This window comes from Thunnus maccoyii, chromosome 17 (assembly GCF_910596095.1).
Source record: "Thunnus maccoyii chromosome 17, fThuMac1.1, whole genome shotgun sequence".
In the NCBI taxonomy this organism is placed as follows: Eukaryota; Metazoa; Chordata; class Actinopteri; order Scombriformes; family Scombridae; genus Thunnus; species Thunnus maccoyii.
The window spans coordinates 3,774,411-3,798,449 of NC_056549.1; the positions used below are offsets into that span (position 1 = coordinate 3,774,411).

Sequence of the window (24,039 nt, forward strand, 5' to 3'; positions counted from 1 at the left end):
TAACATTCACCGACTGATCGGTTGACAGATTTCCGATGCGGAGTGGGAGGACATGTTGGAGGGTTTCGATGAGAGGAGTTACCTGAACGCCCGACGCTGGAAGCCCGGTGACGACCCGTACACCCTGTATGCCTTCAACCAGAGAGAGAGCGAACGCATCCCCAGCAACAGAGCCCTGAGAGACACGCGGCACTACAGGTAAACACACACACATATATAACAGAAACCTGAGACAACAAACATATACACGGAAAAAAGAGTACTGTACACCCAAAAAACCCATGTTATACTACACACACACACTTTTTGCTCATTTCTTTTATGCTGTACAGCCTGAGAAACACAGCAGTCTAGCGTGTGCAACCTGACCTCTGGAGGAATATGTTTGTTATACACACACAGTCTGCAGTGTGATGCATGGATCTGTCCAGACTGCACTACATAGAAATACAGTTAATCAGTACACTCACAAACTCCTGTTGCCTGGAGGCATAACACATCACAACACACACCTCACTACAGATCAACTCTCAGTATTACAGGTATGTACACACACACACACGCACACACACACACACACGTCGAGTCTACAGCAACACAGCAGCAGCTCTCTGAGCTCATAATTAATCCCCTATCTGTACTACAACAAATTTCGATTATGGAACCAAACACGTTTTTCATAAAAAAAAAAAAAAAACTGCCAAATTACAATCCCGTCTGTCCGCGTAGAAATTAAATTAAACACCAAAATAGAAATCCTCTTAGTGGAGCGCCTTCCTCGTCTGTTGGAAAGACGCTCAGCAAGAAGATAAGGAGCTCTCTGCTTTGACAGCAGTCGCCTTCTTACACATATCAGGAGATAAAAAACTTCCAGGCACTCGAGGAAAGTATAGAGAGGTCCGGTGTAGCCGGGCTGCGATCATGTAGACACACACACACCTTTCTTCCTGAGCTGCTGTCAACAATCAAGACACTTAAAGGTATACTACGCAGGATTTTCCTTAAAAAAAAACAACAATGTATAGACTCATACAACAGTAATCCCTCTCAATCATCACTTATGACAAACTAGAAGTGTGTGGTGGTGTATTTATCTGTGTCATGGATGCATAAAGAGCAGCAGGTCTGTGTGTCTGCAGTGGAGTGTGTAGCTCCCAGCCAATATCAGTATGCAGGGTGTGAGGTCGGGACCAGGTTGCATCGCTGTCTCTCTCCTCTGCGCCGCTCTGCTCTCTGTCTCTGTGTCACGGATGTATAAAGAGCAGCAGGTCTGTGTGTCTGCTGAGCTACACACACACACGCACACAGAGCAGAGAGGATGAAGCTCTGCATTCACACTTCCTGCGGCACCTTCCTGCAGGGTGGAGCAGGGGTGTGGGTGTGTTTATTTGTGCTTTAGAACCTAACCACCGTGAAACAAACAGAAAATAACGTTTTATTTATCTGATTCACGGCTTTGTTCTTGCCAGCGCTGCTCGCTCTCTTCGTTCACTCTCTAGCTCGCTCGACCACCGCCGCTCTCTCTCTCTAAAGATTTTGATCTCTTCTTACATTTTTAATATTGTGACTTTTATTTAGTGATGGTGATGATCTGTCAAAAATACTGTGTGAACTTCAGCAAAGAGCAGTTTTTCAGTGGATTACATCAGAATATTTCCTGTCTTGGTGTGATGAATGATTTAACAGGTTTACACATGTTTTCAGAGGAATGTTCATCAGTGTTTCCTCCTATTGTTGCCTTGGAGGTGCAGGGGCGCCTCCAACCGGACCCCCCACCCCTCCTGAAAGAAACAAAATCTGTTTATTTATCTGCAATAAAAGTAAAAAGCCAAAATGAGTAATTTATTAATGTAATTCGCACAAAAGATGGACAGATGACAACCCAAAACATTTGAAATTCAATCCAAAAGCCAGAGCAGACAGTATGAAGTTAGCAGTACAGCTGTGAATGTAGCAGTGCAGTGTGTATACAGTTTAGGCTATTTGTCAGTGAATAAATGCTACAACTCCTCAAGACCCAAACCGAGTTCTCATGTCTTGCTAGCCACCTGCTGATTAAAGTGAAAGCGGTTAGCCTCGAAGTTAGCGGTTAGCCTAACCTGACCAGGCTGGATGGACCAGAGTTATTCTCATTTTAGTGTCAATCTCAGCTGCTCTTAAACAGAGAACAGAGAAATGTCTGGCTGCTGAGTCTCTCCTGAGCTTTTAGTTTTTACATCAGATGGAAATTTTCTAGATGTGCGGTGCATCGATTTCCCCTCAAATTAAACCTGACATATTTGATATGATTAGAAACCCGGCGTTTATGAGCAGAATTTCAAATCAAGTTTGGTGAAGTTGAGCAAAGTTTGTCCACACAACTCAAGTTTGTCATGACGGAACCCAAATCAAGTTCACATACAAGTAATAATACAAGGTTTTTACATATTTTTCCCAATCCAAAGATGAATTGATTCACTAACAAGTATTGTTTGTGTATCATGTGTCTTATATTCCTGTGTGCCGTTGTTGTCCAAAAACTATTAAAAACATCAGTGAGTCACACTGTTGCACTGGGTGTCATGTTCCTTCATTACCATGAATACACACACTGCAGTGTATTTTGAGTCAATCCCACAAACACCATCCTGCTGTGATATTAGACCAAGTGTGTATGAAAACAGTCTGAAAATAGTCCCCAACAAATGCACCATATATTTGCGACATTTTTTTAATATTTACATCTTCAGTAGGAACCAGTGCATCAGACAGGGAAGTTGGAAAGTATTGAGAGACAGAATTACACATTTTTTTGTTTGGGTTTATCATATCGACAGTGAAAAATAAAGAATAATCCCATGCTTATCCTTTAAAGAGGTCAATTTACCACATTTCCTAGAGCTCTAGGTGCTATAAGTGTTTTCTTTTCTCTAAAATACCAATTCAAACCAAAAATCAGAAGCCTCTTTGAATCTCTACTTTTGTTTTAATGTTGGTTATATGTGATGATCTGAATGCATCCGACAATGTGTAAACTAGCAATTTACATCTACAAAGAGATGTTTGTTTTTATATTTTCTGGAGATGCAGAAGGACAGAAAAAGCTTTCAGCTGTTGTTCACTGTGTGATTAAAGGTAACCATGCAGCTTATGATGACCCAGCGCTCTAATAGGAAACTACATGTGGGCATTAATTGGGTGCCTGTTTGTTCTGGCAGTTACGGTGAACATGACTAAGTCCTGGATGGCTGCTGCAGTAGCAGCTGGTGGTGGTGAGCAGCACAGCAGGTTACGGCTCCACGACTCAACGTAGGAAGCTAAAATCTGTTAGCATAACTGGCATGTGCATCACTCTGTGTGTGTGTGGTTGTGTACGACGTTTTGAAGATGTATCACACAGATGATGGGATGTATGATGTCTGACTGAATCATAGCTTATCTGCTGCTTCCAACACTGTGTGTGTGTGCGAGTGTTTCTACACGTCCATATGTGTACGCTAACATGCGTAAGTGTGTGTCGTTGTCGATCGCCTGCATCATCTGCTGTGTTTCCGGACAGTTTCGCTGTCGAGCTGACATTAGGCGGCTGAGGAGTGTGTGTATGTGTGTGTGTGTGAGAAAGTGAGAAGTGTGTGTAGGAGGGGGGGGGGGGGGGGGGGGGAACCAGGGATACGCTTAATCTGTTAGCAGGGAGGTAGGGGGCTGATAGTGCTCATTTATCTCGTATAGGACAGCGATGAAGGGTGTGTGTCTTGTGTGTATGTGTGTGTATGTGTGGGTATGTGTGTGTGTGTGTGTGTGGGGGGGGGGGGGGGTTGGTGTTATGTGATTATCTGTTAACTCGGTTACCGTATAGCTGTAGATCTCAGGAGGAGCACTTGGCAGGGGAAATGATAGCACCCTGTACTCTGTTATAGGATGGAAGAGAAAAAATAATGCAGTGAAATCCTCGACTGAAGCCACCGAGGTTTTGTATTCTTAGAAACACCTTCTCCTCTTCTGTTGCACACTCACTGAGGTGCTTCCTACACTGTCGCTCCGTTTCCAAGAGGAAGCATTTGGTGGAATTTTAAGGTGGTGTGACAGAAATTTGGAGAAAGAGCAACAAAAGTGAAGGAAAGCGAGCCGTCAGTTAGACAGTGGGCAGTTGAGAATGAGAGCGTGGTGATCAAGCATTTACCTTGAAGTCAAACAATGTTTCCTGTAAATAAATATAGTTAGAATGACGTGTCATGCTCAAGGTTGGGTTTCAACTGCATCAATGCTTCATTTTATCTTAACAAATAGCAGCCATAAAAGAACTGTAACTGAGGTTGTAAAGTACCTAATAATCTAACAAGGGCATGTCTGACTAAAGAATAAGCAAACAGATCTGAGCGAGTGTTAGTCATTAGTCGACACATCGCAGCCGGTACTCAAAACGATTTAAGGTCCAAAACCAAACCTTAGATGTGACCATGAGACAGTACAGAAACATGATGATGCTGTATGCACAGTGGAAATCGTACATGATCAGTGCAAAGACAGAGTGGAGGAACGTTTTCCATCGGCAGACTGATTGTGTTCTTTCACTCCACAGCGCCGCTTTTTTGACCAATGAATGAACTGAGTTGGTGGAGTGACAGCGAGATACAGTATGACGGTGAAGGAGCTTTGGTTGTTTTCCTGCAGATCCTCCTCTACTTTCTGCTCCTGTGTACATCTTTCTATTTACTTTGTTTGTATCCATGTAAGCTTTAATTATCAATATGTGTTGCATATTTCACTATTATTATCATATCATAAACATTATTACCTAATATTAACCAGCAGAATACTCTCAGTTATTACATGGCTGTTACCTCTGTTTACATTAACATTATTACTGAGCTGAAATTGCTGCCAGAACTCTACATAGCTATTAAAAAACAAGTGAACAAGCGAAGTGTGAAGCTTACGTGATCAGCGATGGTGAACGTGGCTGAGGAGACAATCTAGAGAAACTCTGCCACCACAAAATCCGAGGAAAAGTCACTTTTTGATTGACAGGTGATCTCTAGGTAATGAAGTGCAGAAACACCTCAGCAATAAGCCCTCAAGACCGAATATACACTGTAAAGACACGAAAACAAGAGAAGCTGGCAGATTACCGCTCTAAAGGAAAGCTCAAGTAGAGAAAGCACAGCAGGTTTAGAGAGGAGGCTCCGGGTCTGTTATTTTCCCAGTAGGGCAACGATAACCTAAAGATTAGAGAAGCCAGCTTTTTGACCCGAAGATGTTGGCTCGGATTCCCTATAGCCCGCAGGCTGCAGGAAATCTGGAAATACGACCGTTGGCTGCACTCTGCAGCTCTCGCACGGTTGTGATGCAGATTTAATTATGTCTAATTTTATTGTGATTATGAGCACATTTAACATGTTTAGAATCTTAAGAGGAGCAAGGAGTGTGATGCTAACCTGAATTTAGTGTGAACAGGATTGCTTAGAGGGGCTATTATTACATATATAACAGTTAAAGTGTTTATACTTCCTCTTCCCACATTTAATAAAAAACAATTTCATTTACCAGTTCCTGTTTTTACAATAGGATCTTCTTCAGGTACTGATTTAAAAGCTGAGTTTATGTTATTTGGTTAAGGTTACAATATGAATAAAATGTTTATTGTTTCATTCTGGTTACTTACTGAAGCAGCAAATGAAGCAGTAAAAAACACGCTCGCTGACTTTCTTTAAAACGTCAGATAGTTTAATTACTTCTTTCCATCTTTGCTACTAGTACTATTATACAAAAATTTATTCTAACATTTGTTGTTGTCTGGTTGTATGCAAAGATTTTGTCTGTATGTCTTGATGTTAATTATTGTTTCATGTGTTACCCACCTAAATTAAACTTATGGTTGCAATAGTTTACAAAGTTCATGACAAATAAAACTCCAGGCCACAGTTGACTTATTTTTATACAGTCTTGCATTTCAGACTGTCTGATTTTGACACTTTCTGTTCAAAGTGTCTGCTCACTCAGGTGTTGGGTTGCACATATCTATGTGTAGCAGTCACTGAATTTAAAAAAAGACAGTGGTGTTTTAGGGGTAGGGAGGAGGGACCGGGCGATGTTATTGTGTATGGGGGTCGCGTTCTGCCACTATCTTGAGTCGGAGGGAGAAGGAGCAAAGAGGACGGGAGGAAAGAGATGAGAGGAGAGCTATAGACGGCTTAGGGAAAGATGCGGAGATACAGGTTGAGTTGTAAGAGGAGGAAAGAAGGAGAGGAAGAAAAGTCAAGAGATTAGGGTAGAGTAGAGAAGGAGAGGTGGAGGAGGGAGATGCCACAAGCTGCTGAGAGGAGAGATAATTGCCACATGCAGAGCTTGAGAGGCTGTGTGCATGTGTGCATGTGTGTGTGTGTAAACCACTTCACTCCACTGCTCTGCTATTATCTCAGCGTACAGGGGAACCTCCCTCCGCCTGCTCTCCGACAGACAGACAGTCTGTAAGCCCAACAGCCGCTCCACCGCGAGGGATTAGATCCAAGCATGAAGACAATGGGCTGATACAGTACAGAGAGGAAACATGTCCTACAGTACTACACAATAGGTTGATATGGCAACAAGAACTGCGTAATTAAACCATTCTGGTGCAAGACAAAGGAAAACAGACAGAAAATGTGTTGTACAAGTTCAGATAAAGGGTATAAATGGTAACAAAACCTGTTTTATACCATGCAAAATAACTTATTTGAAGGTGCAATGATAAGAAAAACACCTTGTTATATTTTGGCCATAGATATATAGATTTACTATATGTCAATTCCAAATATATATATGTCACAAATATATTTTTGCTTTAAAAAAAAAAGAAACCTGTTTGACTATCAAATACTTTCTGCCTGTGGGTTTGAAAAGTGGCTCAGAAAAGTAATCTTACAGGTGTTCAACTTCAATTCACAAAAGTTACGACAGCAATTCAGTTTCACAGAGGAAAGATTTGTAAAAACGTATCAAAATGTTCTCCAGCAGCATCCATCTGTATCCTCACTGTGTCTCACATACTCATATATTTGCCAAAATATGATTAAATACGCATTTTCCAGTTGATTCCAGTCAGTTAGCTGTTTACATTTACAACAAAGGTAAACAAACATAGCTACCATTCTTTCTGTTCCAAAAACAAATTCAGGAAAAAGGTGGCAATCGAGAAAATCCCCCCCCAAAAAAATCACCTCATGTTTTGATCATTTTGGAAGGTTGTATTTTCCACTAATGGGCTGAATAAATTGCTGATGTGTTAGTTCGATAAATGAGTTTCTTATATTCTTTTGTTGGGTCTCGATTAGCACATATATTTGGTTTCCAGTGAGATGCAAAACAGTTTCTCTTTCCCCAAGTGAGCTTAGTGCTCTGCTAAGTCACAGCAACATTTCAATCAGGACAGTATTCCAGAAAACACAATAACAATCCTCCATAATCTGTCCGCAGTATTTTTATCTCTTGGCTTGTTTGTGTCAGCAAACCAGCCTTCATCAGAACCACCGCAGGAACTTTCAGTCTACACTTATTAAGTAGCCTTAAACACACCTGAATGATTAAATGCTATGTATCATGCACATTTACAGGTCTATATTTTAATTCTGGAATATCTTTGCATGATTTACGGTTCAAAAACCGTGAACAATAAATGGACAGACGGCCGTTTATGGGCGTGCACGAACAATCTGACGTCATCACAACTTTGCAAATTGAGCGTTCAGAGCAGGCTGAAGCCCTGCCTTTTGACTGTCATGGAGCACTTTCATATACGTTCACTTCTTTGACCATCTTTAACATAGACATCTGACATTATAACAGTATATAAATGACAGAATATCACAATAAGCATGATGTATCCCCTTTAAGCAATCCAAGTGTGAAGGAAGGTATATTGAATCACTCATCACTCATGTCATTCTTCAATGCCTTGAGAGTCACAAATGAAAGTTCATTCACCTCCATTGTTCTTGTGTGGCTGCAGTGTCAATATCTCAAAACCTCTACAATTAAACCCAAAAGTATCTCCATGGTTACATACGTCTAGGTGAGAAAGTATGATTTTTGTGATTTGACGTTACCTTTTTTATAATACATCAAATGCACGTGAAGGGTAGTTTGAATAAAAGACAACTGTGTGACAGCAACAAAAAGCATTTTAATACTCGGTACAGGTGTAGAGATGAAAGAAACATACAACATAACAGGAAGCGATTACATCCAAAAGGGTGTAAAATGATCATCTTCTCTCTCCTCTGAATCACAACTGAACACCACACCACCCTGCACACATCTGTCATTGTCTTTGTTTTGCCAGGGTGGGAGATGAGATAAAGCTCCAAAATGGAGGCATCTTCCTTGTAACCATCGGCAACCTGAGACAAGCCTGTGCTGTCAGAGAGAAAAAAACAACCCCACCAATGGTCCGCTGACTTGGTTACTAATTATTTCATTGGATTGTGAGCCAGTGATCCTTGAACACTTATCACTAACTAGATCATGCAGTCAGTCAATAATCCTATCCGTGTGTGTGTGTGTGTATGTGTTCACACTGGCGTCAGAGTCCTTTCACACTCAGTCAACCACTTAGTCATGTTTCCATGAATCACAACATGCAGCTAAACATTAATCACAGTATTAGCTTTGTTGCCTCCTACGCTGATGCTCCTCATCCTTCTCAGATCACAAGCCCCACGAAAAAAGAAACCCCTCTGAACTCTGACACTGAATGATTTTTATTTTCCCCTCGTCAAACTCGTTTATTTGATTACCTGCTCCAGTGATGAATGTTCACAGTGTCTAGTATCAGAAGCAGATGGAGGAAACATTAAACACCCTTGGGGCTCCGATTTGCTCTGAATCGATGTTCTGGAAAAAAGGCTGGGATTTGAAAAACACACGTTTGACCTCCAAAAACTTTTAACATCATTAACGGCGTTTAGTTTATTTGCTTGCTTCTTTGCAAGTCAACAGACATCTAGATGTTCTGATTAGAAATTAACAAAAAGTCGATTTTTAAGATGTCTATGTCAACCAGCCTGGTTCCAAACCTCAAAATCACTGCCCACATCTGTTTGGGCAGTGAGTCAGAAAAATAGTGACAGAAAATGGGAAAAAAAAGTGTTGATAGGACTGACAAAGTTACTACAGAGGTTGTTATAAAGTTGACTCACAGAAATAGCAACACCTAAACGGACATATTCCTTCAACCGACATGACAAATGTTAACCGCTCCGAGAAACCACTTTCATGTCGATTGGAAACGACTTAGAAGAGGAAGATATGTCAGTCACTTCAGATCGCAGGACACAGGATGACAACCCCTCCCAAACAATAATAAGTCAGTCTGATCATCAGGATTAGGTTCAAACACGTGATGACCGTATCTCAGTGTCAGTCAGGTTGTAATTACACTCTCAACCATAGTAATTTAAATGCTCTGGACACAACTGTTACATGTAACCTCGAAGTCTAAAGAACATTTAACCCAGTTGTACTGTAGACATCTAGATCTCAACCTGCAATCACCAAACAAATCTTAACCAAAACTATCCTGATAATCTGGTTGAATTGCCATTTTGTTTTTAAGTCATTACCGAGTCTGATACCATCTTTGGGAGAGGTTGTAATTTTGCCCTATCCAATCAGTAATGAGTGATGTATCAGTCCTGTCATTTACAGTAGACATGGAATCTGTGGTGGTGGTTTCTGTAAGCTGACCACAACAAACTGTACTGCTGCGTCAGTATCATCCATGCAGTTTTTTTCTGGTTCTGAAACACGAAGATGATGTCCTGAAACCAGCTCTGATTGGCATGAAAACAACAGTCATATGAGCACTCAGCATGTTGTGGCAATTCACCTTTTGCACTTGACTTCAGTGAGGAAAGAAACAATCCTCAAACAGTATTATCACACTTTCTTTAATGGTCACAACATGGCACACTCACACTCAATACAGATACACAAGTGTGAGTGAGCCCAACATTTTGTTTAGTTGCACACAGTAATTAAACATCATATCTTCCATTAGTTCCAGGCTCAAAGCTTTATGCTGTGGGAAAAAAAAACTTCAACCCATTATTGAGAACATGTCAACCATTACAAGACAATATTTCTTCCCTTCACACGTTGTTAGTTCAATGAAATCCATCTGCTAGTGATTGAATGGTTGGTCAGGGGCTGGTTGACTGGAGGCTTGTGTTTCATGTCCTCTTGTTACATCGTGAGCAAAAAGAAATGTTATTACTTTTTTATTTTAGTAATTTGTGAAGCCTTTAGTGAACCGGGGTTTGTTTACTGCATCTACTGCCCCTCCCCCCCCTTTTTGCCACATGGTCCTTCCCATGTGCTATCCTAGTATAGAAGGGAAACATCCATCCATCCTGAGATCGCCACACATTATTCACATATGTACAGTTAGCTTTTTTCCAGGCTTTTTTCTCTGTGTCAGAGACAAGACCTTGTGCCTCTGCTAGTTCTGTAAGGGAGGCAAGACGAGTTATTTTTTTAGCAGTGGTGTCGTTGCGAGGGAAATAGTGGTACTAAGTATCCAGGTCCCAGACATGGGACAGACAGAAAGACTGCTTCTTGTATCTAAAACATTATTAAAACCTCTGAGAGGCCCTCCACCCTCTGGAGCTATTTTTGTCAACATAAGTGGACTAAATCATGTGCACTTTTCAAATGAGTCTTCAGACCTGTAATTTTGCTAATGCTGAGGAGTTCAGGTGAAGTTGAGGTTACCATGCCACTTAAAAGAAGTAAATTCAGGTTATCAGAAGAGTAAATGAAGAAGCATTCCAGTTTGAGAAACAGGCACAGAGTGAGTGATGATCACCATCTTCATATTACTGGGGATGTTAGACAGGGTGAGCTCATAAAGTGGCAACTAAAACTTATATACAATACAATTTAAAGATTTCTGTAATGTACAATGGTTCTCAACAACTTTTGAAATATGATCAATTTACTAAAGTCTTGATCAATTTTACAGTTGTGTTTATAACATCACTGATCCAAATAAACATTCAGCCACATCTAATTAAAGTTTTAAAAACTTGGATTAATTATTAATAATTATTTTTGTTAATATTTAACTTTATTTCTTGTATTAAGATCAGTCAGTCAGTTTGAGGAGACAATAACAAACGATAAGGATTTCAGTGATGTCTTTAGTTGTCTTTGATTATGAAATACAGTCAAACTTAAATGTGTTATAAACACTCACTGATTACCCTAAAAACTAATTCCAGATACAATATATCAACTTGTTGATTCAGGTATTTGTATATCAGTGACAGTGGATGCATTAAAAGTGGAAGTGCACATGTACGAGTCCCAGATTTTTGTGCTACACCACTGATTTTAGATCTGCGTGCTGTGACATTTGAAGCATGACTTCCTGCTTTGCAGATCTCTTCACTGCAGTGTCTGCTCTCGCATTTCCCTGTGAAACAGAGTCAGTGTTAGTATGAGCATCACATTTACAGACAGTAATCTTAGTGGGGAGTAGAACAGATGCTAGCAAGTTATGGATTAAAGGTCCATGTGAGATGGGTTTCCCTGGGGAATTTAAGATCCTCTCATTTTCTGTAATGTACCAAAATCATGTTCTACTCTGAATGTCTACCTGCTATCTGTATACAGTCTTCTTCCAGTATGCAGGCTTGTGTGAGCCAAACAGTTCTGCAGCTTGGGCTGACAGATGGTTTGGTAATCGTGCAGCTTCAGTTACGTTATGGTCACTTACAACTGCATAACCAACCTCAGTTTCACCAATGTATTGACTGTTTATTCATGTCATATAGCTCCCTTTCTGGTCAACAGTCTGAGTGAAAGGTTTGTTTGGGTCTGGCAGTCCTAAAGTAGGTGTGGATGTGAGGGTCTGCTTCAGTCGTGTGAATGCTGTCTCTGAGTCGGAGGTCCGAGTCAGTTTGAGGCTATGGCCATGTGTTATGGCTGGGAGTGGAGCCTCCAGTGAGGCATAATCACAGATCATACAGATCACATTAATTGACTAATTGAAATTAGTTTTTGGTTTTAGTTATTTTGAGGATACCAGGATACCCTCCACTCTTCCCTGAGATCTCATGCCCAAGGAATGTCACTGCGGGTAATAAAAACTGCAATTTAGGCTAGCCTTGTGACCTTATTCTGCTAAAGATTTCAGTCATGTCACTGTTTCAGTTTCACATGCTTCCTGGGAGGGTGTGCAGATCACTAGGTCATCTAAATACTGTGTCAAAACTTTACCTGCAGGTAAAGTCAGAGCCTCTGGTTGTACCTTTTTGAGTGGAAAATAGGGTTTCTGACAGGTGAGTCAGGGCATGGCACAATCACTCCTGCCGATAGCAAACTATTGAACACTAGTGTGATTCCCTCAACGGTTTCGGGTTTCAGTGGGTATTGTTGTTGAAATGGTTGCAACATGTCATCCTGCACTAGCCCTACATCATATTTACCGTTAGACCACAGACTATTTGCTACAACACAGCTTTGAATTTGAGATTATTACAGTTAAATGTACAGATCTCAGCCCAATGAATGAACTCACAAATGGGCGTCTATGTTTTAATTCTAAGGGTCCCTTATTTATCCATATGAGTTCTGATGAGCGCTCCAATAAAGGAGATTTGTCCAGTGACACATGTGGGTGTGACCAGTGGGCATGGAAGAATTTAGTGACCACAGCGGTCATGTTTACCGACAATACACACGTTTCATCAGTCTTGATCGTTCAGTCGTTTACGAGCCTTCCTCAGGGGAGGTAGACCTCCTGGGTCTTTTGCGACTTCTAGTCCCTTCACCAGCTGTGTGCAGATTCAGCCTGTTTGGAAATAGATGAAGGAGAGAATGAGATTGGCATCCTGGATGAGCCCCCAAATTGTCATAGCAATTCACCCCCTGCACTTCAATGAGAAAAAAAAAAAAACAATTCTCAAACAGTATTGTCACACTTTCTTTAATGCTGACAGCATGGCACATTCACACTCGATACACATATACAAGCTGCTGCAGAGGAGTGAGCCCTGAAGAGTGGGGCAAATACCTCTTTATCTCTTTCTCACCGACCTCTAGGAGTTGTTGTTGACGACTCTATGTGTGGTTATATCCAAATCAGACATGGCAGGATAAGCTTCAGCATGAACAGATGTTCTTTGTTTCTATTCAGATGCACAAACATGGTCTCTTTGACTGTCACTAAGCGTTTTAACCTTTCAGAAGTTCACAAAAGCATTTTTCATTTTCACACAGTAATTTCCCTCACAAGCACCTGACCTATTTTAATCACTGAAAAAAAATTGTAGTTGTGGGCAGCAAACCTAGAAGCTAGTTCTCCAATTTCAGGCTTTTTTAATTACCCTTTTGGCCTGAATATAAGATGACCCTAATTATAAAACAACCCTTTTTTCCACAACTTGTTTATAGTGAAAGACTTTTTGAAGATACAACACATTTTCACATTAGTCCCCCGAGATACGGTTAATCCACGGAGAAGAGTCCTACCCTTGAAGCCTTGCTCCGTTAACATGAAATGATGCCATTAAAGCAGAACATAAATCCCACATATGTGTAGCTTATCTATTAGTCACATGCTTACACACTCTCCTGTCAGGCTCTTGGAAATGGTCAAAATCATTTTCTCTGGTCGATAGCGTTTTTCAGACTCCCCTTTTGTCCTTTTTTCCTCATCATCTGCGACAGCAGTAATTCATAGCTGCTTGACAGTTGATTTAGTCCACGATCCTGTTCTGCACTAAAGACATCGCTCGCAACTCCTTTTCACTCTTGATGAATTTATTTCCTTCATGGCAGAAAAAGACGTTAGAAAATCCTTCAGAAACTCGTGTAGGTTAAACTGAGATAAAAAAAAAAACCCTTAAAGGCCTGATTGAGTCTAAAAAAATACTATAAATGGATTTGCAGGTACTCTCTATCTTAACAACAATAAGGCTACGAACAACCCATAATGCAACACTCTCTGTAGGAACCACTGTTACACCCGTACTCTCTTCATTCAAAAGTAAATTCTGATCTTCTGAACAAATAATGTTCTAGTCCTTGGCCAATACATTATCAGATTATCAATGACAGTAATTATTGACAAGAGTCAATCAGTTTGAAATCTCAACAGATGACATTTTAATCGATTGGGTTTCAATTGGAAAACTGGAATCTGCACACCTGACTGGTTTATTGAGAAAAAAATGGTGGTAAGGAGTATAAATACCTATTCAGGCCAGTATAACTGGACTATATCCAGCTGTGACGCTTAGACTTAAAACTTTCTGAAACTTTTTTTTATTGTTATTATTATTCATTTTATTTACTTATGCACTAATAATGGTCCCATGCACTGATAATGGCTGTATGGATGATGGACACATGGACACATGATGGAAGGTCAAAAATCATGAACGGACCCTTAACATTGCTTCATTTACACCTGTATTAATGTAAATATTTGAAAAGCTGACTGTACTATATGACTGCACTTGAGAAAAGGAAATAAAATAAGTTAAAAAAAAAACTTTCTGAAACTTTTACCAAGGCATAAATCCTTGAACATTCAGAAAACTTCAATCAGATCCTACCAATGTATTGATTCTTTGATCAAACAGGACATTTTGAAGTCCTTTAGGAGAGAAGCTTTAAATTCCTGAGCTCGAGCTTGATCTCTGGCTCACCGGTCAAAGAAGTTTCTCTATCAGAGAGCTCATGACGACTCCCGTCACGTCTACCACTGTTTACACTGAATTTAACAAACAGCACAAAACCACGGCAGAGAGCTTTCTGAGGCTAGGAAATCCCCTTGGTGTATTGTGGGTAATCTGCTGATGTGGAACCTGAGCTCTGAAGTACCCCGGTGCTCTACAACAGCGCAGAGTGACAGTGATGCTAAGCAGCTTTACCATAGCTAGCGCCTCAGCTAACCGTTCCTACTCTGCCTCTGAGACGACTGCATGTCGAAACAATCCCGAGCACACAGTGTTACAACTGTATCTGCTCTGATACCTGATAAGATTTGTTTGCTGCTTATTTTGCCTCAATGCTTTTTGGATTCTGTCCCCTTTTTCATCTTTGCAGCAGTGTTTTTCTCCAAAAATTCCCACTTTTCTTTTGTATTTGTGCTTTGTTGATGAGTGCAGAGAGTTACAGGGAACTACATTGTGAGGAAAAAGCCAGAGTGTTTGAAACATGAGGCAGAGCTGCTCCTTGAAATAGACTGAGATGGTGGATCCAAGTGAAGCTCTGATGTCTCATTGATTTCACCTCTTAAATCCACTTCAGTGGTGAAGGCGAGACGGCGAGGAAGGGGAGGAGGCAGATTAAAGACAGAGTTTTTAAGCCCTCGTATATTTCAGGCATGGATAGTGAAACTTAAAGAAACAGTCCAGCCTGAAACACTTTAACACACAGCTAATGGTGTTGTGTTTTGCACCGCTGGGTCCATTGTGTTTGTTATTTTATGTCTCTGAGGAGAGGCAGACAAACAGGTTGAAGAAAAATGGGTTCACTACAAAAGTAATGTCTAAATCTCATCACAACACAACTCTTAGAAAGCTAACTGATTATATTACTGTGAGATGTCTAGGGCGGTGTTTCCCAACCTGTGGTTCTGGACCCATCCAAGCGATTGCAAGATAAATCAGAGGGGTTGCAACAGATTAGGAAAATAGAAAGGTCTTGGTGATCTTGGTCATTTTGATTGAACTGGTCACAAGGAATCGCAAGTAGTCACACTGTAGCTTTGTTTTAGGGAATCACAAGCCAAAAAAGGTGGTAACCACTGATGTAGAATATCAAGACTGGTGTAATTAAACTTGTCCCAGTGCCAAGTATGACATCTGGTAACTGTGAAGGCCTAATATCAACACCAAGTCATTAACTAGTAACTATATTCAGGCTTCCACTGTCGCCGCCTCCCCTAGCATTTCCCAATTAGCTATTTACGATGCTACATTACAGCTGGATGCACTAGCATACCCTCACACCTAATATAGCACTTATCTTGATCGTTAAAAGTCTAGCACATGTATCTCCTGATTATCTGTCATCACGTGTTTTACCTAACATTTTCTATTAATAACACATTTGTAAAGGATTGTGCAGCGCTGATCTCTTTCATTGCTCTGTAGTTTTATTTCCTTAAATCCACAGCAGGAATTATCGGAGGTGAAACTGTCTGCAGCGCTGCGTACATGTGAGCACATTTACCTGAGAAGACCCCAGAGCTCAGGGATGTAGGCGACTTGACAATTACATTACACCGCTGCAATTGTAAAATTACGCAGGTGTATAATTTAAAGGTAGCATAATGATTATTATGAGAAATTATTGCCTCTAAAAAGTTATAAATGATATTATTGCTGAATAAAGTAAGTAATCTGTGATTTGGATTCACATGTCGAATTTGAGGGTATAATGTAAAATTTAACACGAAAACCAGAACTGTGCAGTCGATAAATATACTCGGCATCATCCATCATGGCCTCCTTATAGACCAGTAACACATCAGTATTAAAAATAAATGAATTCAATTATATGCTGTGAAATATGATAATTATTATCATTCTGCACTCATTTCACACTTTAATATCAAATTTATGTACCGTCTGCCTTGACATGGCTTCAAGTGGCGGCGTGTAATGGCAGTATACACGAGTGTGTGTGTGTGTGTGCGTGTGTGTGTGTGTCATAGGGGTTGTGGCAGCCATCGACTGGTCCAGTCACATATTGATCTGGGTTCATTGATTGGCTGGTGTAAGTGCCTGTCAACCATCCTGTCACCGCCACTCCTCACAAGAAAGATCGCTGTTACAACCACTTCTTCTTGTCTTCCTGTGCTTTGTGTGTGTGTGTGTGTGTGTGTGTGTGTGTCTGTGTGTCTGTGTGTGTATTGCTCTTGTATTGAGCAGCACTGATCCTCTTCATGCCCTGACAGTCTCGACCATCCTTCCTCTCCTCCCTCATACTTTCCCCATTTTCTCTCTCCCTCCCTTTATCCGTCTCTTCCTCTCTCTTTCCTCTCTTAGGTTCTTCTTCTTCATCCTCTCTCTCTCTCTCTTCCTCCTTCTTCTTTTATCCTTCTTCTCCTCTCTACTCCATCTTCTCTCGTTTCAGCTTCAGGCCTTATTTAAATTGAGCTGGAGCCAGGGAACAGTCAATACTGCCTGATCCCTGCAGGTATGTGTGTGCGTGCATGCATGTGTGTGTGTGTGTGTTTGGATTTTTAAAAGTCAGAGAGGAAGAGATGGATATAAAAAAAAGAGAAGGAGAGAGACTGAGGGAGGCGGATATACTTACAGTCAGTGGCAAGCTGATCTAAATGAGTCAATATTATTGATCCGGTTTTTATTGCATCTTTGCTATCGGTGTGTTAGTTTACAAGGGTATGAAGTCATCTATGATTTCCTTACAACACAAGTGGGAAAATAAATCTCTGCTGTGAAAAATGTGGCTGTAAGACAGTAAATTAGTTTATGTTTAATAATGGAGCAGCAGCAGCAGTTTTTATTGATGATCCTATTTTTTTTTAATTATTTAGTTTGCACTTTCAATTTTATTCATCTTGCATCACATTACATGGATTTTAGGGAGACTCCAATCCTGCTTTTTCTCTTTTTCCTAAAATCCATGTACAAAACTGACTAGTGATGAATGTAACTAATAGCATATAATTTAACATATACAGATATAACATATGTAATGACAATGACTCTAATGTGGAGCAGTCATGTCTAGCCAATACCCAGTTCTCTTTTCAATTAAGTATCTGCTCTGTGTCTGACACTTTTGTCCAATCAACTCCACAGGAACATGAGTTAGATGTCACCAAAAGCTGTAAGTGCGTCTTTTCCAAACAAACAGCCGACGCCGGGATCCTACCGGGTGCGTCGTGTGTCGTGTTCCGGCTCTGACGCGGTTTTGTTACTCCACCGGGAGCGTTTCAGAAGCGGAGCGTTTTGACTGCAGTCGAGTAATTACAGCAGCCCTGTATAATACTACCGTAATTACTGCATTAGCAGCGCAATTAAACCAAGCTTCTACTATGACTAAGTAGGCTATGTAATTAAACGGTTTCTTTATTTGTCTGTTTTAATTGTGTTTATTGTTGATATACGATCAAGAGTCTGCACAGGGTATTTTATTTTGAAAATTGTCCAGATGCTCTATGCTGTCTCTGTGTCTGACTTCCTGCCCAGTTCGATCTGCTCTGTGCAGCTTGATGTGGCCTCCGTCAAAAATAGACTAGGCATGTATGTTTAGCAGAGCGGAGCGACGCTTCTGAAACAGTCTGGTCGGATCACACGTATTCACTAGAGCTCTGGCGGCTGCGTCAGAGCGATGCAGACCAGTGGGATAAAGCCATAAGAGCGTGTTCAGTGCTACAATTCAAGTACAAGACAATGAGATGTTGGCTAGTGCTAGCATGGGGTGTTGAGGTATAGTCTGATTAAAGTAGGTTGTTCTTCAGAGCTAGCTCAAGTCAGTTTTCAAAATAAAACCTCCATTGAGGAAAAACAAGCATTTTGTATTTGCATTAGAAGCCCCAAATTCTACATTTTGGTACACTGCTCTAAAATCTGTTGGTAATTATACACAAAAAATTTGCTACAGTGCACCCCAGTTTTTCTCTATAAATACAGAATTTGTTATATGCATTTATTGTGTATGTAATGATTTGTGGATTATTATTCATGAATACAGCCAGCAATGAAGGCTGGAAAGTGAAGGAAATTGCGTAAAATCATCTAGTTTCCAGACATTTATTGTTCCAATAGGTTCAATAGGTTATGAACTGAAACTGTCCAAGAAGTCTATTCATAATTTGTTCTTAAAATGAGAAAAACTGTATTCAAGAATATGTTGAAACTGTAGTATTTTAAACGGCAAATGACCAGATAATCTTCTGTTGTGTCACAGTTTGACATTTTTATTATTACTGTCATTGTTAATGTCATATTTTTTTGCACGTATTCTCTCAGTATGTCTGTAAAGTTTCTTAAGTCGACACATTCTGGTTGTCTGAATTTGTGCAGTGCAGGGTTACTGCTGATGGTCCTGCAAACAGCTGGATGTAACTTCACGCTGAAGCCTTCCGACGTCTCCTTCATGCACAGGCACACACACACACACACACACACACACACACAATCACACACACACACACACACACACACAATCACACACAATCACACACACAATCACACACAAAAGCACCGTCAGTCTCCCCTGCTGAGTTGTTGATAATTACAAGTAAAACACTGCAGTAAACACCCACCTACACACACACACACACACACACACATATACAGTCTCACACACACACAAACACACACACAAGTTTGAGAGTTGAGTTGAGTTTTATTGCACTTTGGAGCTGCTGGGCTTCTGTTCTCCAAGCTGCATGCAGAGTTCACTAATAACAACTTTCAGTCAAATGAATCTCAAGGGGGGAAAAAAAGAGCTGCAGATGCTGATTGGTGCATCAAACAGATGCATAAAAAAAACCCAAATAATGAGTTAGAGACTGAATAAGTACATAATTAAATTAACTGATTATCAGAATCAGATGAATAATTAACAAATGAATCAGCGAGCCAGGAAGTAAACAAAGGAGAAAATGAGCACAGGTGACAAAGCGGACGCCTGAGCGCGTGAAACAACAAGCTAATCAGATTCTCAAAGCATCAGAGAGACGAGGTTGACATCACAGATTTCTAAAATCTTTCAAGTCTGTTAGACCTTAATCAAAGGAACTTGAAAATAATTAAATCATTTTGTCATTATCAGCTGTACTACAGAACTCTGAAACAAAGTGAAACAGCACCAGACTTATTGGAACTGCTGACAAAATTGGAGATATGATAAAAGGGCTGCGTTTATATTGCGCCTTTCTAGTCTTATTGACCACTCAAAATGCTCGACAATACGTGCCGACATTCACCCATTCACACACACACATTCATACACTGATGGCAGACGCTGCCATGCAAGGTGTCACACACACCTCGCAGCCATCGGGAGCAATTTGGGATTCAGTATCTTGCCCGAGGACACGTTCACCGGCTAGCATACGACAATGACTGCCAAAACATTCTGTGTGGAACTCACACATGCACATCGGATTAAGTGGATCATTAAACTATTTTGACAGTAATTGTTTGAGTCACAAAGTATATTCGTCATACGATTGCGTGGACCGAACCGTATCTTCCGTTCCGTGATGGTTCGGGAGGAATGCATGTAGTGTTGAACCCCTAGTGGACGACCTCCTGGGCCACAGTCGCCCACAGATATGAGTATCTTCTATCTCTAGCAAAACCATCTAAGCATAGAAATATAGCTAACAAGGTGAAAAAGCAAGTTATGATTAATTTTGACCAAGTTTTGCTTCGTCTTTTCCTGCACATTTTCCAACACATTCTCATAATTAAACAACAGTATAGGTCTAAAATTCAGTTGGTTGAAAATGACCTGTAGTTATGTTTATGCCATCTGACTGCTGTAGTAATGAACTACAGGATGACTTATAGGATCATAAGATGCCGCTTTCCAAAAACTGTTAAAAATATTGATGTTTTATGGTGTGACAACACTGTAAAATGATCACTTGGAACGTGGTTTATAATAATTCCTTAAAGTTATACAACCTTCGTCATCATGGTAACAGTAAACGATGTCCTGACTTGTGGTTGGTGGCAGCGAAATCATCTTATAAATATCTTATAATATCTTAAATATAACTATTAGTTGTTTTATAGTTAATTTGAATTTGAATTTTAGACCTATACTGTTATATTTCTTGTGAGGACGGGCTGGACACGACACTAGGAAATCATTTGTCAAATGTGTGATGTTAGTTATATCTTCTGTATGTGCCCTTCACTGGTTTTCAGACTTATTTTTTCATATTCCACCTTGTTTATTGCAGCTTTTACACAGTTAGTGATTGTAGTTTGCTGTTTTGAACCTTGAGTCTAATGGAAAATGCCATCTTTCAATCTAGACTTAACGCAGACACAACATGTGACCTCCGTGTCCGTTGTCTCTGCTGTACCTGCAGCAGAAAACAGTCAGGTTGTCCTTTCTGAGCTGAGGTCAGTCAAACTGTCACGACGCAGCTCTGAGCTGAGCAGCCGACTGAAACCAAGAATGCTGAAAGCAGCAACTCACACAATCCTTTCATGAACCATTCTCCTGTTATTGTTTAATATGATGCACACTTACGAATGGACACACACTATTATATAGAGACATGGTTTTCAGGCCCATATACCAACATATAAGCCTGCATGTTCACATGAAAACACACACACACACACACCCATGCATAAAGCCTGGCTGTTTCAGTTGGCTGATCTGTAACGATTAGAAAATTTCAGCCTGAATTTGTTTCCTCCTTCTGGCTTTTGTTGAACAACTGCAGTATGTTCCGGCTCAGCATGATAATGTGCACAGCGAGCAGGCTGAACAGGCTCATATAGATCCTGGCTTACAGACACACTCATACACACTTGGCTAAAACAAGCCTTTTTGGTGCGCTGAGGAGGATTTAATAACCCCTTCAATCTCCAAATTTTGTATAGCACCTCAAATATTTTTTTTTACACCTTCTACATTTTTTTGGACCTTTCAGTAATCCCTAAATTTGTGTGGCACAAATTTGTTATAATTTATTTTAGCTCATAATACTCATATTTGAGTAAATGCCCTAAAATGCATTTTTATACTCCCCAAATTTGGTATAGCTCTCCCAAAATGTGATACTATATTTGTTAGCATCCTGTTTTTTTCTTTTTTGCTATCCTCCCAAAATGTATTTGCTACGCTTTGTTTGTGCCATAATCCCTAAATTTGGTATGATGCCCACAAAATGTGTTATTTGTCATGCTTTTTAAATTTGTTCCAACACTGTAATATCCAGAACTTCATAGCGCCCTTAAACTGTATTTCTTAAAATCTCATAATAATCTTATGGACATCTGTGAGACAAGTGTGCAAAAGAATAAAATGTAAAGAAAAATGGTGGAGTGCTTTTTCATTAGTCATAGTCACAACATTTGTTAGCTTGTTTGGCATTTAAGAACAGTTTTTGGCTTTTAGATTGGGGAGACAATTAAATTGTGGCAAATGTTGACACAATAATAAACACATGAACCGTCTGGTGGCTCAGATCCTCAAGCACTGAACACTCAGATCAACTCAGGCTGACATAAATTCAAACCAGGAATATAAACTCATGCAGGTACACACACAAATCCACATGTATATCAACTTGTTAAGTATGCTTGCACATGGAGAGACATAAACCTATATATATATATATATATATATGAAGACAGGCACAAACAAATACACACATTTGAATGCTTGTTCACACACAAACAGAAGGAGAAAGTGCAGAGAAGGAGACTAAGATTGTTTTCCTTGTTTGGAGTGATCAATAATGACAGCAGAGAAATACCCAGAATGCAGATGGATCATCGTGGCGGCTAACGTCGGAGGTCGACCGTTCATCAGTTCAAATCGAGCGTGGTGAAATATATAGATGTTCTAGCCGAGTGAAACATCGCCACACATTACATTACATTTAGCTGACTGGCTTTTAAGTGGCTCAGTCGGGCGTGAAGACTTTGTCAAACACAAGTTAACACCCACACACGGATGTGGAAACAAACGCACCCAGACTCCCAGCAGCTTTTTACTTTTTAAACTTGAGGCATTTAGCCACTGCTTTTTCTTTCTAATTAAAAAACTGTAGCAGCTTCAGATCCCAGATCGGCCTCCCTACAGGCAACTGAAAGTGAGGGATTAGAGGTCACAGAAACCAGAAAAAAAACCTTAATCCCAACACTAACCATAACCCTAACCCCAACCCTAACCCCAACCCCAACCCCAACCCTAACCCTAACACCAACCCTAACCCTAACACCAACCCCAACCCTAACCCCAACCCTAACACCAACCCTAACCCTAACTCCAACCCTAACCCCAACCCTAACACCAACCCTAACCCTAACCCCAACCCTAACCCTAACACCAACCCTAACCCTAACTCTAACCCTAACACCAACCCTAACCCTAACTCCTAACCCCAACCCTAACTCTAACCCTAACACTAACCCCAACCCTAACCCTAACTCCAACCCTAACCCCAACCCTAACCCTAACACCAACCCTAACCCCAACCCTAACCCTAACCCCAACCCTAACCCTAACACCAACCCCAACCCTAACTCTAACCCTAACACCAACCCTAACCCTAACTCCTAACCCCAACCCTAACTCTAACCCTAACACCAACCCCAACCCTAACCCCAACACCAACCCTAACCCTAACTCCAACCCTAACCCCAACCCTAACCCTAACACCAACCCTAACCCTAACCCCAACCCTAACCCTAACACCAACCCCAACCCTAACCTTAACACCAACCCTAACCCCAACCCCAACCCCAACCCTAACCCTAACCCCAACCCTAACCCTAAAAGTAGATGTTAAATATATGCCTGTGAATTGACAATAAGGATAAAGACAAGATTTGTTATGTATGTTAATGAATTAAGGATATTTTTAAAGATATTTCTATCTATTTAATAGCATCAGGATTTAAATTGGACGCATTTTTGCTACTTGAAAACAAATAATTGTCTTGACTTTTTACTCTTATTACTCTTTTCAACTATGAACCTCCTTGGATGGCAACAATAGACTCTGCAGCCTGACCTGAGCCTGATGGGAGCCTTGCAGGCTTAACAAATTCAGGTTTTGGGTCCATCTGCCACATGCATATTACAGATTAGGGTCTGATTTGGGCCTAAAATTGAAATTTTACCATATGTCGCTAATAGGTATTACTTTGAATACAATTATATATTTATTATGGGGTTTCATATCATTTTATTCAAGCCAAATCCAGTAAATAATCCAGCAATAAAATCTGAATTCCTTGTCATATCTAATTTATCAAATCCAGAAGCCATAAACAGTCTGTAGTATAAGACTAGTTATATATAATTTTGACAACCTATCAAATAAAATGTTTCCGA

At 40.4% G+C, this 24,039-nt stretch overlaps 1 protein-coding gene across 3 annotated transcripts in view; it reads left to right on the forward strand.

The window, feature by feature from the left end:
- Positions 1-24,039, forward strand: part of galnt14 (UDP-N-acetyl-alpha-D-galactosamine:polypeptide N-acetylgalactosaminyltransferase 14 (GalNAc-T14)) — a 199,483-nt gene that overhangs the window by 35,653 nt on the left and 139,791 nt on the right. For all 3 annotated transcript variants that reach the window (XM_042390137.1, XM_042390138.1, XM_042390140.1), the window contains one exon: positions 29-198. In XM_042390137.1, coding sequence (XP_042246071.1) covers positions 29-198 — 170 coding nt within the window. The remainder of the gene's footprint in view (positions 1-28; positions 199-24,039) is intronic.